The 15,095-nt window shown below is 42.8% G+C and overlaps 2 protein-coding genes across 4 annotated transcripts in view; both read right to left on the reverse strand.

Annotated features, from left to right (window-relative positions):
* Positions 1 to 15,095, reverse strand: part of rasgrp3 (RAS guanyl releasing protein 3 (calcium and DAG-regulated)) — a 130,556-nt gene that overhangs the window by 42,381 nt on the left and 73,080 nt on the right. The window lies entirely within an intron of this gene.
* ltbp1 (latent transforming growth factor beta binding protein 1) overlaps positions 1 to 15,095 on the reverse strand; it is a 117,986-nt gene that overhangs the window by 7,744 nt on the left and 95,147 nt on the right. For all 3 annotated transcript variants that reach the window (XM_052080998.1, XM_052080997.1, XM_052080996.1), the window contains 9 exons: positions 13,443 to 13,571; positions 12,258 to 12,386; positions 6,963 to 7,100; positions 6,457 to 6,618; positions 5,190 to 5,279; positions 4,890 to 5,018; positions 4,358 to 4,498; positions 3,793 to 3,969; positions 2,143 to 2,295 (listed from right to left, as the gene is read on the reverse strand). In XM_052080998.1, coding sequence (XP_051936958.1) covers positions 2,143 to 2,295; positions 3,793 to 3,969; positions 4,358 to 4,498; positions 4,890 to 5,018; positions 5,190 to 5,279; positions 6,457 to 6,618; positions 6,963 to 7,100; positions 12,258 to 12,386; positions 13,443 to 13,571 — 1,248 coding nt within the window. The remainder of the gene's footprint in view (positions 1 to 2,142; positions 2,296 to 3,792; positions 3,970 to 4,357; positions 4,499 to 4,889; positions 5,019 to 5,189; positions 5,280 to 6,456; positions 6,619 to 6,962; positions 7,101 to 12,257; positions 12,387 to 13,442; positions 13,572 to 15,095) is intronic.

The following is a 15,095-nucleotide window of genomic DNA, read 5'->3' on the forward strand; positions in this document are numbered from 1 at the left end:
GCGTGCCCATCTCACAGCAGCGGTGAAAAAACAAGTCAAGCAAATGAACTCTGAGCTTGCCGTTATTCCCGGAGGCTTGACTAAAGAACTCCAACCGCTGGACATTGGCATCAACCGGGCGTTCAAAGTAAAGTTGCAAACGGCATGGGAACAATGGATGATCGGTGGCAAACACATCTTTATAAAGAGTGAGAGGCAGCGCTTGGCGAGTTACGCCACAATACGCAACAACGAGAGGGAACGCGGCGTTTTTGATGGATTACGGTACTTGCACAATTATTCAATTCTTTCTACACACACACGCGCTGCCACCATGTTTCGCTCTGTTCTTTACTTTCAAATGTGGGAAAGCTTCACACGAGAGAAATGTTGACTTTGCTGTTGCTACTCCTTCTTTCCGCTCGGCAATGCGTAGCAACTCACACTAGCATGTGATGCATTCAATGACAACTGAGATGTACAGTCCTCTGCTTCTGATACAGAGGATGAGGACTTTGATGGATTTCTGGGTGATGATTGATCGAAAAACGTGAGAACATTGTACGATGGCTAAATAAAATACACCCGAACTCAGTTCTGCTTTCGTTGCCTTTTTAAAAATGTGTTTTTATCTTATCTGTATGTCTTGGCATGCTACCGTATGCTTCAAGCTAACGTGTTAGAGTGCGCGCATGCATGCCGTATGTTTAAGCTGGCGTATGTTTTACCACTGTAAAACTGCGGCTATTGGTACGATGCGTCCTGTGTATGTGTAAAATACAGAAATGTCACGCATTAATGAGACTGCGGCCATTAGTACGATGCGTCGAATAGTCGTGAAAATACAGTAATCCGAAGGTAGTTCAACGTAATCAAGTTACTTTTTAATGGAACCTGGATTACATTGTGAACGACGTTTTTAACATACAACTAGTTACTGTATCCGAATAACTTTTTAAATTAACAGTGACAATCCTGTTGACATTTAAGGGGGGTAAATTACGGACCCTGTACACCAGAACCTCCAAAGTTGAATGTTTCCACCACCATGTTCCTATTATTTGCCAATGTGAGCGATAGATGCAGTTTGGCTAACCTGCCAGTCAGAAGAATGCGGTTTACATGGTCTTTCCAATTTAGTGTGCACTTGAACAACTGTTTTTCCTAAATGACAAATCTAGCCAATTTCGACTGTAGCCTGTCCTGTAGCCTCCCTCCTTGAAAATTTAAACCTCATCATATTTGGCTACAAGGCGGCCAATGGTCGACTGGTTAGCACATAGGTGTCAAACTCAGGTCCTGGAGGACCGCTGTCCTGCATGTTTTCCAATTCTCCCTGTTGCAACACACCTGATTCAAATGAACAGGTTCAATGTCAGGCTTCCGCAGAGCTTGCTGATGATCTGATCATTTGAATCAGGTGTGTTGCAACAGGGAGACTTGGAAAACATGCACGAGAGCGGCCCTCGAGGAACTGAGTTTGACACCTATGGGTTAGCACGTCAACCTCACTGTGCAGAGGTGCAGGTTTCGATTACAAGCCCCAGTTTTCCTATGTGGAATTTGCATGTTCTTTCCGTGCCTGCGTGGGTTTTCTCTAGGTACTCCGGTTTCCTCTGACATTCCCAAAACATGCATGACAGGTTAATGGAACACTCGAAATTGTCCCTAAGTGTAATTATGTATGTGTGCGAATGGTCGTTCATTTAAGTGTGCCCTGCGCTTGTCTGGCAACCAGTTCAGGGTGTCCCCCCCTACTGCCCGAAGACAGTTGGGATAGGCTCCAGCGCCCCCCTTGACCCTTGTGAGGAGAAGCGGATTAGAAAATGGATGGATATTTGGCTACAGCGCATAAAGGTCTGAAAAGAGCAGAACTTTGTTATTAGTAGCTCGAACTCACTCATGTTTGAAGTAATTCAGTTAAGAATAAAACATTTTTTTTCAAATAACAATTTTCTTAAATTATAATTGGGTCATTACAGCTTCCAGGTAGCTACAAAATTCCAATCAATGCACCTTATTTTCCAAAATTCATCAGTTCAACTATTGTGAAAGCTGCTGTCCATATGAACCTTGCTCTCTGTTCTTAAAGATACTACAGCCTGCCAGTTCTGCCTTTATAATTATCTTCTGAGAAATAGAAATAGGAATACAGGTACTTACATTCCTCATTGTCATAAAACGGCAGGGCAGGATGTTCCTCAGGTGATGGTGAATAGTCCGGGCTCACTTCATATTCATCCACTGGACCAGCGACAAGGGCATCATGGCCATAGGGATGCCGCCCGGCAAGGTTACACATGGACGCATAATCAGCTAAGACAGCAAAAAGAAAAAAAACAGAAAAAAAGTTAAGGATATTTTCGGGGAAAAACCACTGCAGTACTTCGAGAAAATAAGCAAAAAGACGTCGCTAGACTAATACATTACCAAGACGACCAAACTCAACCAAGAACAGCATTGAACTCGAACCAAAGGCTCCATTAGCTACCAATACTAGTTAACAGTCAGTAAGTCCAGTGCCATTCAAACTGAGCATAGGGCTTTAAAAACACCTTGATTAAACGCCAGGTAACTCAATGAACTTGTAAAATCTTTTAAAAACAAAGCAATGTGCAGCCCGAGGTTGTTCATGCAGCTAATCACATTTATCCACACTAAGTTTGGATCAAAACAGCTGGACAACACCACTCATCCATATGTAGAAGAGACTGAAATCTGCTAAAAGACGTCATGGTGTGTTCACGCAGGACAGACGATGCCGCAGTTAAGAAACCACCAGTTTATTTCAAATGAAAATGCTGCCCCAGGGTTGCAGCTGTGCTGGAGCCTATCCCAGCCATCTGTGGGCAATAGGCGGGGTACACCCTGAACTGGTTGCTAGCCAATTGCAGGGCACACATTGGCAACCTATTATTCACACTCACAATCACACCTACGGACAATTGCGAGTGTTCCATTAACCTACCACCACACCAGTGTAAGAGGAAGCCAGAGTGCCTGGAGAAAACCCACACAGGCACAGGGAGAATATGCAAACTCCACACGAGAAGGCGGAAGTCCAGATTCGAACCCCTCACCCCTGCACTGTGATGTCGGTTATGCTAACCAGTCGACCGCCGTGCCACCCGGCCATGAACATAACGTAACAATACCTAGTGGCAATAATAATCACGATGCATCATGGGTCCATGAGACTCAACAGATGAAAACACAAAGAGGAAGAAGAAATCTTGTGGAGGACCAAGTAGGTAAATGGATCGACAGAGCAAGTTGATATAATCAAGGAATTGGTACTTAATTTAAATAAGGTATGGGATAGTGGCCTGAAGTACAGCACAGAGATCATGGGAGCACAAGACGCTTCTTGGGAACTACAACCATACAGGTTACAGGGTCGTATCACAAGGGAGAAACACATTAAGGCAAGAAATTAAGACTGGACTGCTGATGAGGTATAAAAAGTTCTTGGGTGCACTTGATGAAAATTCAAAAGAGCAGAGCGAATTTTTAACAATCACTTCACTTCTGCATGTACCAGCCAGAGTATTGGACAAGGTGCAAATGAAGATCAACGAGTGCCAAAAGCTGAGAGGACAACACGAGCATTGTGTGGGAGGGAGTCGCTAGATCGCAAATTAGCAGCGCTTACAACAGATTACTGCTACAAAAGCCAATGTCCAAAAGCCACGTTCTAGGCCCTGTTTTGCCATTTGCAGTCAAATAAGAAATCCCAGATCGTGTGGCAGATTCAACCTGCTACGACATACTGTAACAGTAACAGTGTCCTGTTTATTACACGGCATAGTGTACCTGTGTTTTTGGGCGGGCATAAGGCACAGTCCATTCCCCATGCCTCTCCAAAGAGACAGCAGCACTCTGTGAATGTTGTCTTCCTGTCGTGACCCACCGGCAGAGTACATGTCATGGATTCTGTCACCTTCTGCCAGCAGATACCTTGGAAGTCCATCTGCCCCACCTCATGTTGGTCTGAGGGCAGTGACGGACACACACACGCACGCATGCACACACGCACACACACACACACACACACACACACGCACGCACGCACGCACGCACACACGCACACACACACACACACACACACACACACACACACACGCACACACGCACACACACACACACACGCACACACGCACACACGCACACACGCACACACGCACACACACACACACACACACACACACACACACTTCTTTTAACTTGTCCATGCACCCTGTAACCTGATAACATGATAAGCTGTCCACTAGTAACGGCTGTCCCTGAAAGGGTTAAACATAGATCCAAAATATGTGCGAAAATCACATTATAATTTATTACTCGCCTAGCTTTATTTGAGCAAAAACGTAAATCTTACCTGCTACATCAGGAACAAAGATGCAGCTGTTACTGTTGGGATCCAACACCATAGGATGATTACAGAAACAAATGTACGACCCTTCGGTGTTCAAACACTGAGCGCCAACACACACCGACTCATCAAGGCACTCATTTATGTCTAGTAGAAAATAATTAGAGATAAAACAAAACGTGGATTACTTTGTGGAGAAACACTCAACACTAGAATGAAAAAAAAATACTTTGGTGTGACACTAACGATCTATCTGTCCTTTTCTATGGCTTATCCATGAGCTGGAGTTTATCCAGTTGACTTTGGGGGAGGGGTGGAGGTAAAAGATCTTTCTTTCGCACTCACACCGATTCTTTGGTTGACCAAAAATATGCATGGAAAAGCCCCCGCAAATGAGAACACAATTCAAACTGAATTCACACAAAAAGGTCAGGGCCGATATCTGAACCCACATCTTTGCCTGCATCACATCTGTTAAATTATTTGACAGAAAATTTTATCCGGTATATTGGGTGAAAGCAGTCGAGCGCACACATACCTCTGCACTCCAGTTTGGCAGGGTCATAGTCTTGTCCCGTCTTGCAGTAACACTCGTAGCTGCCCACCGTGTCCTGACAGAAGCCTCCTTTGCACACCTCCTGACCGAACAGCATGCACTCGTCTGCATCTGCAAAAGGCATGTCAATAATCACGATGTGCAATTTGAGCTTACAGTCGTTTCAGAAAATGTTCGGCACGCAGCTGCGCACAACGTATAAGGTCAAAGAATTGTAATAGCACTCAAATTTTTTCAATAAATGTCACACCCCAAGCGATAGGATTTGTTTTCTTAGCTTACTTTTGTAGCTCTCAGCTGTCGGGACTTCATAAGGCAAATCTGCACTTGGGATAAATCCTTTTCCAGACGGACACATCTGGTTGAACTGGTCTGAAATGAGGCAGGGATTTGGATATTAATTCGGCAGCACGAAAAAAATAAAAATGATAAATAATAAATCTGTTGCTTAAAAAGCTCAGCTCATGGAATTCGAGTGAAAAATATAATGTCTAAATATCTGTAATGATATTTGGCACTTTTTCAAATCGTATAAGTGTGACAAAGCTCAAACAAGTGTCACCCAATATTAAAGCTTGCTAGCTCTGTGACTACAGGGTGCTCAACACAAACTGCTTTTCTGCTGTACTCTAAGTGCTGACCACTAGCTTGCCATTATGAAGATCAGTTTTTGGAATGGACAGATGTCACAATCGGCTGCATTTGATCAGTCCTGCACTGTTTTGCTGCTTTCCAACTGATCAAGCATCGCATTGCACAAATATATCATCATCGCAATAATAGCATGTGCAAAATGGCGTATCGCAAAGATGTGCGATAAAATTCATCTCGAATCATATGAACTTGAAGTTTCAATGAAGACCTTTTTTTGGTAACGTTCAATATCTATATTTTCTGTTTCCATGGAAGTGTCCTATTGAGCAGAATCGTGCTGGAGCAAGCAGTTGTGCCATCAAAGCAGCCTGCATGGATGCAGCCCATAGTTGGCTTCATATTGTTCTTGTCCAGGCCACAAACTTGATGATTCAACAGCGCCACTGCCACCAGCAGCCAAGTCATGCACTCAATTTTCATCAACAATCAATTCCACGCAATTGACAGAATTGGATCATTTAATAGATTATCATGCTCATCTAAAGGCATAACGACCACCAAGGGGGCCTTAAAAAGACATGAAAACAAAAACAAAACAATGACGTGTCACCAAAACGTAAAGTTTTTCAGATGATTTTCTATTTGTATTTGTCAATTATTTTATGCAAATGCTTCCCCTTGAAAATTCGTCCCCATTAGCCTGTAAACCGAGCATCACTTTCAGTTTATGTAAGAAGAAATGCTGTACAGACAAAGGGCAGATGCAGTGACATTCACAAAATAACTAAATAAATGAAGTAATCGGAAACGACGACGTAACAACAACGCTTCAATAGGCACCACAACCCTTTCAGTTCTCACAAATTGGATTCAGTTCAAAATATCATTTTCAAGTTTGATTTTTATGCAACTGGTACTCTATGTTGAATCATCATTTTCAGGCCAAAATACTTACCTGTGCCATTGACAGGACAGGGGTAAACCTCACAGTTGTCACCCCAGCCGGCTCCCAGTGTGCAGCAGCACTCTTGCAAGGTGACATGGCTTGTAAGCACACTCTCACACAAGTTTTCATCATTCAGATGGAAGTAGCATTCTTTTCGCTCGACTGATGACACTGGAAGGCGAAGACACAGCAGAAGAGATGCTTTGTAGCGGATTGTCTGAAATGTTGTGATTCATGTCATTCATGCAAAGTGAAGAAAGAGATGACCACAAGTGCACATCCATTTGACACTATTAACCTCAAAAACTGAGGCCTTATGAGCATTTTCTGAGCAAAAATGTAAATGGTTGTGTTTCCCTGACTCCTGCCTAAACCAGCTGGGCTCGGCTTCAGCCACCTGATGTCGCCTCAGGTTAGAAATGATGCTCCTTCACGTTCCAAGTTCATCTTGACAAAGACATTTCCAGTACAGTACTTCAGGAGGTACTTCAATTACAAGACCAATAATTCCTCACCTGTGGGAACGGGCTCACATCTGGCGACCATGACGTTATACTCTTGGCCGCTGGGACACGTGCAGACGAAGGAACCATCTATGTTCACACACTGAGCTTCTCCACAGACACTACTTAGCAGCTCACACTCATTAACATCTGTAGCGGAATGAGAGTTAAAAGAAAAAAAACAATTGTTTTTTATGCTTAGTATGTTGTCTTTATCCATTCAAATCCAGCTAAAACATCGGGGATAGTGTGCTATTCATAAGAGTACCGTATTTTCCGCATCCTTAGGGCGTACCTAAAAGCATTCAATTTTCCCAAAACCCGACAGTGTGCCCATAATCCCACGCGCCTAATACTGTATATGGCAGAGAGGCGATTGCTCTAAGACTGCAATGGAAGCTCAGCTTCCCCAAAAATGTCAAAAGACAAGTGATCAAATATATGTGTGTACATACAATGGTGGGTACATGTCATTGACCAAATAATGCGTTACAACGCACTCAACTTTGGTTCCGAATCAGCTTTTTATTACTAGTTACGACGCAACTCTCTTCTCATTCATTCCTGCAGCTTCACTGTGCTTTAAACTGTGTAGACCAGGGGTGCCCAAACTTTTTGGACCGAAGATCTACTTTTCGATCAACTAACCTCGCGGGATCTACCCTCACCGGCATGCGCGCGCATGCGCGCACACACACACACAAACACACACACACACACACACACACACACACACACACACACACACACGCGCGCGCACACACACACACACACACACACACACACACACACACACACACATGCCATGATGAGAAACAGCTTGAAACTGAGGCATATGATGCACTTTTGCTGCCTGTTAACTATCGTAGCTCACACGTACCGTTTTAAAGTGCTTCCCTGGGACCTCCTAGATTCCTATTCTTTGAGAATAAAGACGATAAAAGATACAGCTCAACAGCTCTTATCAGAAGCTGCAATTGCAGACTACTGAGTGCTAACAACTTCCGGCGACGTAACCCCGCGCCACCGTAAATTCAAGATTTACATGCTTTATTTTATTTTTTAAATATTTATTTTGTGAAAATGAGACTGATAGGATGATTAGGGTGCAGCATACATTAACACAAAAATATAATAATATATAATCATATTACTAGCATGTACAAAGACACACAAGTGGTTGTTTGTTTTTTTTCACCTCGACACTCCTCGGATCTACTTCGGACCTGTCTTAGATCTACCGGTAGATCAGGATCGACCTAATGGGCACCCCTGGTGTAGACGCAGAGGTTCTACAGCGCGGACGCTGGGCGTCGAGAGTTCAGAGCCCGTTGTCCCAATGCATTGAAACGAGATGAGTCATTGGACAAAAGCTGGTTTTGTCACGCCCACCGGACGCTCAGCGTCTCTCGGATTCGATGGGCACGGGGCGTTTATCGGCTGGCCCGGACGCTGAGCTGAATCATGATTGGATGATCTGTTTGAGGCGGAATCTCTTTTAGATTGACAGCGAAATGAGCCAATCACCGATCTTTTGGTGTAGGCATGCGTGGAAGCATTTTTCAATTCTCATTCTGCTCTGAGTTGAACTGGAGACTTCTTCTCATAATCTTTGCGACACTATGTTGAAAACGACGAGCAACAGATTAATATTTTATTTCTGGTGTGTTTTAATGTAGTTTCTTGTGTTCACAGACTGACTGATATCACCATAGTTAAGACCCTGGAAAAGACGCCTTGTTGGTATGACAGGGTCGCAGATTATTTTCTTGAAAAGGAACGGAGAGTAGAATTCACGTATAAAAAACGGACACATTTTATGATGTAGGCCGAAATTGAGCTTACCCTCCTTGACAGACCAGCATCTGCCACTGATATGGCGTTAATTAGTCTCTTTATAGTCCCCATTGAGTTGCTTCCCTGTGCCTTTGCCATCTAGTGGTGATTATTTGCAGGAGACATTTGTAACATATAAGTGTTCTGCCTGACACTGATTGACGTGTCAACACACATTCGTCAACACACACTCAAACAAACAACCACTTTCTGAGCTCTGCGCAGCAATTATGATAGGAAGATAAGACCAAAAGCATAGTTAACTACTGACTAAACGAAGGAAGAAGGAGACAAGCAAGACTTCGAAGGATATTTAGCCCCTTGTGGATGTGAGCCCACAAGTTTGGTGTGCCTTTATGTTGAATCAATTGTCATCATAACTATTGTCTTTCAGTTCTTGTTTTGCAATGCCATTTGTGTTTATATGTTTCATGTCTATGTTTGTGACCAGTTCTCATGGTTTTGTTCCAGCTGCAGTGGTTGGAAAGGCTCTATATAAATAAAGCTGTATTGTAGTGTATTTCCGTGAGCGTAGCTTCATCTGGTGGATGCATAGGACAACCGCAGCCACTATTGCAGTTTCTATTCTATGCGCCTTATAATGCAGTGCGTCATATATCTCAAAAAAGTTTTAAAATTGGCCATTTGTTGAAGGTGCTCCTTTTATTCGAAAGTTTATCGTGCGGAAAATGCGGTAATAATAAAGTTTACAGTTTGGCTTTGAGGAACTTCGAGAATCTTCGACCTGGAGTGAATTTCAAGAAAACTACAATAGGTGGATGCCACATATGTAATCAAATACAAATGTTTAACTTCAAGGGGAAATTCAGTTTTTACCATTTTGTACTGCATGCATGACACCACACAAGAGAACCACAGGGAGGTGAACAGACAAGGGCAGATGTGAGACAGCAAAGGGCCGGCGGCTGGAGCAATGTTGCTGTATGTGCATTTGTTTTGAACATTTCAGCAAGAAGTGGTCATGGCGCAATTAGTGTCAAAACTCTAAATGATGAATACATTTGTATAAAGATTTTTTTCTTTGCATTTTTTTAACACGACTTCATACGATCGTGTGAATTTCCTCCATGTTTATGCAGCTGCCGCATCCAAGTGTCGTCCCTTCTGTCAACACATGACCGTGACGATTTATAGTTCAACAAAACTGCTGCAGTTTTGATGAATAACTTGAGATTAATCACGCCTCCTGTATCAGTAATATACAGTGCCTTGCATAAATATTCATCGCCTTCACATCATTCCAAATTGGAGTCAATAGAGTTGCCCCCTCAAAATTATTGCCACAACAACCCATAATGATCAAGTGAAAAACAGTTGGTGAGATCCAAATATATCATGGGCATAAATTCTTATCCCCTTTAATCAACAATTTTAATCAACCAGCTCCCAAATTATGTTGAATATTAACGTGTATACTCCAGTCAAATTGTATAAACATGTCAAGGGTGATGAGTGGAAAGCGCTCATGTTATTTGAGGTATCTCGAACAAATAGGCAAACATTTCAAGAACATGAGTCAATATGCGGTGTTGTGTAAATAGAAGACCGTGTCAATTAGCGTGAGCAACCATCATCAATATCGGGGATGCTGCGCAACAGACATGGCAGGAACACCAGACATTCCTCGTGTCTCCCTTTGAAACGCTTTTGAGTTTGCTTACTAGTTTTGTTATCTCTTGTTTTCTGTGTACTTAACAAATGGACATTTGTGGGCGACCTGGGCTCTTTTCCAGAAAATAAAACTTTAAATTCCGAGTCTGAGACAAAGGTAGCTGACCTTGGATTTAGACCGCCACAGTTAATCTCTCCGTGTTTCCTTGACAGATTCATCCTCATGTCAGAGCCGAGCATGGAACGTCTAATTAAATTGCCCGTTCAAGTCAAATGTAGGATATTTAAGATGGAAAGGTTGATGGATATTTTACACAGTGCAAGGGGATAAACCACAAGGAGACCGTGAGAGACTGAAGTAAGATGAAGTGGACAATGAGGGGAGGGAAAAAAATAATAGAAAACACAAGTGTCAAGGAGAGCGGGGATAGACAGAAAGGACGGAAGGCAGCTAGACGAGAAGCATTCGAAATGGTTCGCGGTAAACCACCACTGCACGATCGTGTGCTTGTTTGTAAGTGAGTCCATCTGTTCGAGCCGCAGTGCAGTGAAGGCTTGGCAGTGAATGAGGCAGCTGGCTGGACCGAATTTAGGTGCAACCTAGCCGGGGCTGCCAGATGACAGATGGGAAGTTTGTGTGTTTAAAACACACACTGCATGGAATTAGAGCGTTGTGGTGATTACGGTGAAGTAAATTGCCACTGCGATAGCAGTATGTGGGAAGGTTCATCGTGCCGAGGAGTAAATCAGAGCAGTATGTTTCCAATTAGCCTGAGGGAAGCTGCAGCATCCATAACCTCCTGGTCAAACGAACAATTTGACGAACAGTCTGAATAAGAAGCACTGGATGTTCCGTGCTCTAAATCAATACAAGAACACATACGGCATCAAAAAGGTTTACGGATCTCTGAAGGAATGGGAACCTCAAACCAGATTGAACAAAGTTCTATTACCCGTAGGCTATTTCTTCTCCCTTTTTTTTTTAACTGACAGACGAGTCACCAATAAAATGTTTTTGGTTTGAGGAGGAAGCAGAGATCCTTGCAGCAACACATTGCAAAGTGTGCTGGATGAAATCAGTACATCTCCTCGCCTCTGTCTGACATGAATAATGCACTGACGTGGAAGCCTGTTGCGGCACCCATTCGAACACAAATAATGCTTACTGGTAAGATGGCGCCCGAGTAGGCAGCCGTCAGCAAGTGCTCTCATGAGCCTTGCTTTTTTGTTGATTTTGTGTTTGTTTTGTCACTTTGTGTTTGTTGTCACGTTGTGTGGACCTGATGTGGACTTTTTTCAGCATTTTTTTGGCCACGATATTCATCAAGGAGGAGACTCTGTGCTTGGTGGTTGCGCCTTCTCGGCAGCATGGGTATACCGGCATTGTTTTTGACTGGGAGGAATGTCGGCGCCATTTGACTGTCGTTGCTGATTTCAAATGTGAAAACATCATGATCGGTCTATTTTTGTGATTTCTTAGGAGTCAAATGTTTACATCTATGTAAACAAATCGGTGGTTGACTGTCGTGTGACAGAAATTACAGAGTTCACTGTACGTAACAGTGTAGCTGCTATCTTCTTAGCTGTGTGTGTTTAACGCGCAGCATGTTTGCATGCATATTTGCACTGAGGACTGTGAGGAAGAAATTTAATCTATGCTGCATGTCTTACGTAAGCATATTTGACAATAAAGATTACCTTGACCTTGAGGTTTCTGTGCATAATTTACAAAGGTCAACCGATCTTCGATTCAAAGATTTTGTTATATAATCAGGGAAGATATTGCATTCAATTGAAGTAGGCTACTTCCTTCGTTATATTATAAGATGGGACACTTACCTGTGCAGCTTTGGCCATCTTGGCTTTCTTGGTAGCCCTGGTCGCAGAGGCATCTGAATGAACCCAATCTATTCTCACAGAAACCATGAGGACTACACAAAGTCTCATTGAGTCCACACTCATCAATATCTGTTGATCAAAAGAGAACTTATCTTACTTCACTGATTTACCTTTGCAGTAGAAATACTACAATATCAAGAACTTGACAGTAAAATAACAATAAATTACAAGCAGTACATGACGGGAAAACTATGTTCTGATATTTTTACAGTAGCCACCAATTTAGACATTTTGAATCAGCTATTGAATAACATGTTCGTAACACACTCAAAGCGCCTTCCAACACACACACACACACACACACACACACACACACACACACACACACACACACACACACACACACACACACACACACACACACATCTCTCTCTCCCTCTGTACATACTGTATATATACATATATATATATATATAGATAGATAAACCGCACGTGAATTAATGAAGAGGATATCAAACCAAATGCATGAGATACACAGTTGCCACCACTTTGTGGTTTCAATGAAGCATACATTTACAGAGCAAATGAGACCAAGTTTACTTGAGTCCGACTTAAAGCAGGAAATGTGCCTCATTTACAGTATGTCTAGACTCTACACAGTCAGCTCAAAGGCTTTGATTGTTTACCGCTGTAAGTTTTTCCGTTTGTTATTAAAAACACAGTTTTTACTTGAGAAAAGACTTGTGCTGGCACAGGGGCTAAAGATTCTGGATTATCAAGAAAATGTGAGCAACATGTCTGAAAGAAACGGGAGATAATTTTCCTTGTCTTAAAAGTAAAAAAAGGAGACATTGCAGGTATTAAGCGTATTGAAAGCAATTTAATGAGCACAGATTCTGACTTCCATGCTGTCTGGCTCTTTAACAACTATGAATAGAAATGAACAGGTCAATTAAATAAATCTCATAATCTCTCAAAGATGTGGAATGGTTTTGGCGCTCCTCACTGAGGTTTGTCGAAATGCTGACTCAAGATTAGTTGTCGAGACATTTCCTTCACGTGAAAGAGAATGTCCCAAAGAAACATGAATTACAATCAGAGAACTGACCAGTGTGATAAACAGCTTTACTGCTTAATGAAAACCTTTTGCTCCATCTGAACCCTGTCTGTGTTTTCACGTCTTACCATCACAGGACGGCGTATCAAGACTAGCAGTGAATCCACTCCCACACGCGCACAGATAGGATCCCTCTGTGTTGAGACATTCACCATAAGGCGAGCAGAGTTCTGGCTCATCGAGACACTCATCGACATCTGCAAAGCAAAGAAACAGGGCTCCCATTCAGAGTGTTGTGTGTGTGTGTGTGTGTGTGTGTGTGTGTGTGTGTGTGTGTGTGTGTGTGTGTGTGTGTGTGTGTGTGTGTGTGTGTGTGTGTGTGTGTGTGTGTGTCAGTGGCATTCCGTCAGGGCCAGCAAGGCCTTCTCTGCTGGCCTAAACATTCTCAGAAAAGTACATTTAATAAATGTACTTTTCTGAGAATAACATAAATTTAATTTATGTTATTTTATTTTCATAAATATGTAAACAAAAGTATTTTCTGTATTCTTTACATCATATTATTGCCACTTAGTCTAGTGGCTTTCAATCTTATTTTAAACAACATTGAAAGCCACTCGATAAATAACTTATTTATTATGGTAGAGTTTTTAACCAATCATATTTCAGATAGCTTGTGTTGCCAGGTAAACTAAACTTGCTCGGGGCCTTCAGATGAAACAGAGCAGGCCCCCGTGCGCTGTAAATGAACGGCCACAGTCAGCTTCAGTGATGTGTTCCTCGAGCCGGTCCTTGGCCTCGAGGGCCGGCTCGAGGACCGAAGGGCGGTCCTTGGTCCTCGGCCTTGGCCTCGGAGTCAAGTAATTGGTCCTTGGCCTTGGAGTCAAGAGCTTGCCTTGGCCTCGGGTTGCCGGTCCTCGGACACAACAGGGGATTAGAGCCTCGAATCCTTCGTCCACAGGTATAAAGTGGGCCAGAGAACCGCAAATATCATAAAGAAATCAAACAAATCCATTCAGGAAAACCCACGTTGGTGACTTTATCTGTCGCTTTAAGAGGGGTGGGGCTGCCACCGACAGTCAATACAACGTTTAAAGAGCGGCATCACAATTAATTTCAATCACGGTTCGTTACGTTTGCGATCGGCATGTAAATAGCATGTAAAGCCTTTCTGTAACAGTGGTGTCTTTTATTTAGTTATTTTTGCACAGTCGTCACGTTTGTGCGGTGGCACTAGAATGTTTGTTTGAACCAAGTAATTTGCGTATAATGTCGGCACTTCACTTCCGGGTTTGGCCGTTGGGATTTGGAGTCCTTTTGCTCGATTCCAGTTTTGTTTGCTGAATGCTTTCTCATTTTTGGAATAATGAATATTGATAATACATAGTTGAAAATCATGGTCGATTTAATTATTTATTTATTATTATTGTGAAGTTGAAGGTATTAATTAATGTAGTATTTGTGGTAGTGGTAATAATAGTAGTACTCAGAGAATGGTTAGAGATTCAGATCGGTTGCCAGCCAATTGCAGGACACACAGAAACGAACAACCATTCATTCGCACTCACACTCACACCTAGGGACAATTTAGAGTGTTCAATCAGCCTGCCACGCATGTTTTTAGAATGTGGGAGGAAACCGGAGCACCCGGAGAAAACCCACGCAGGCCCGGGGAAAACATGCAAAGTCCACACAGGGAGGCCGGAGCTGGAATCGAACTGTGAAGCCGACGTGCTAACCACTGGACTACCAGGCCGCCTGCAAGGAAATTTGTCAGTTAA

The sequence above is a fragment of the Hippocampus zosterae genome, chromosome 11, assembly GCF_025434085.1.
Source record: "Hippocampus zosterae strain Florida chromosome 11, ASM2543408v3, whole genome shotgun sequence".
Lineage (NCBI taxonomy): Eukaryota > Metazoa > Chordata > Actinopteri > Syngnathiformes > Syngnathidae > Hippocampus > Hippocampus zosterae.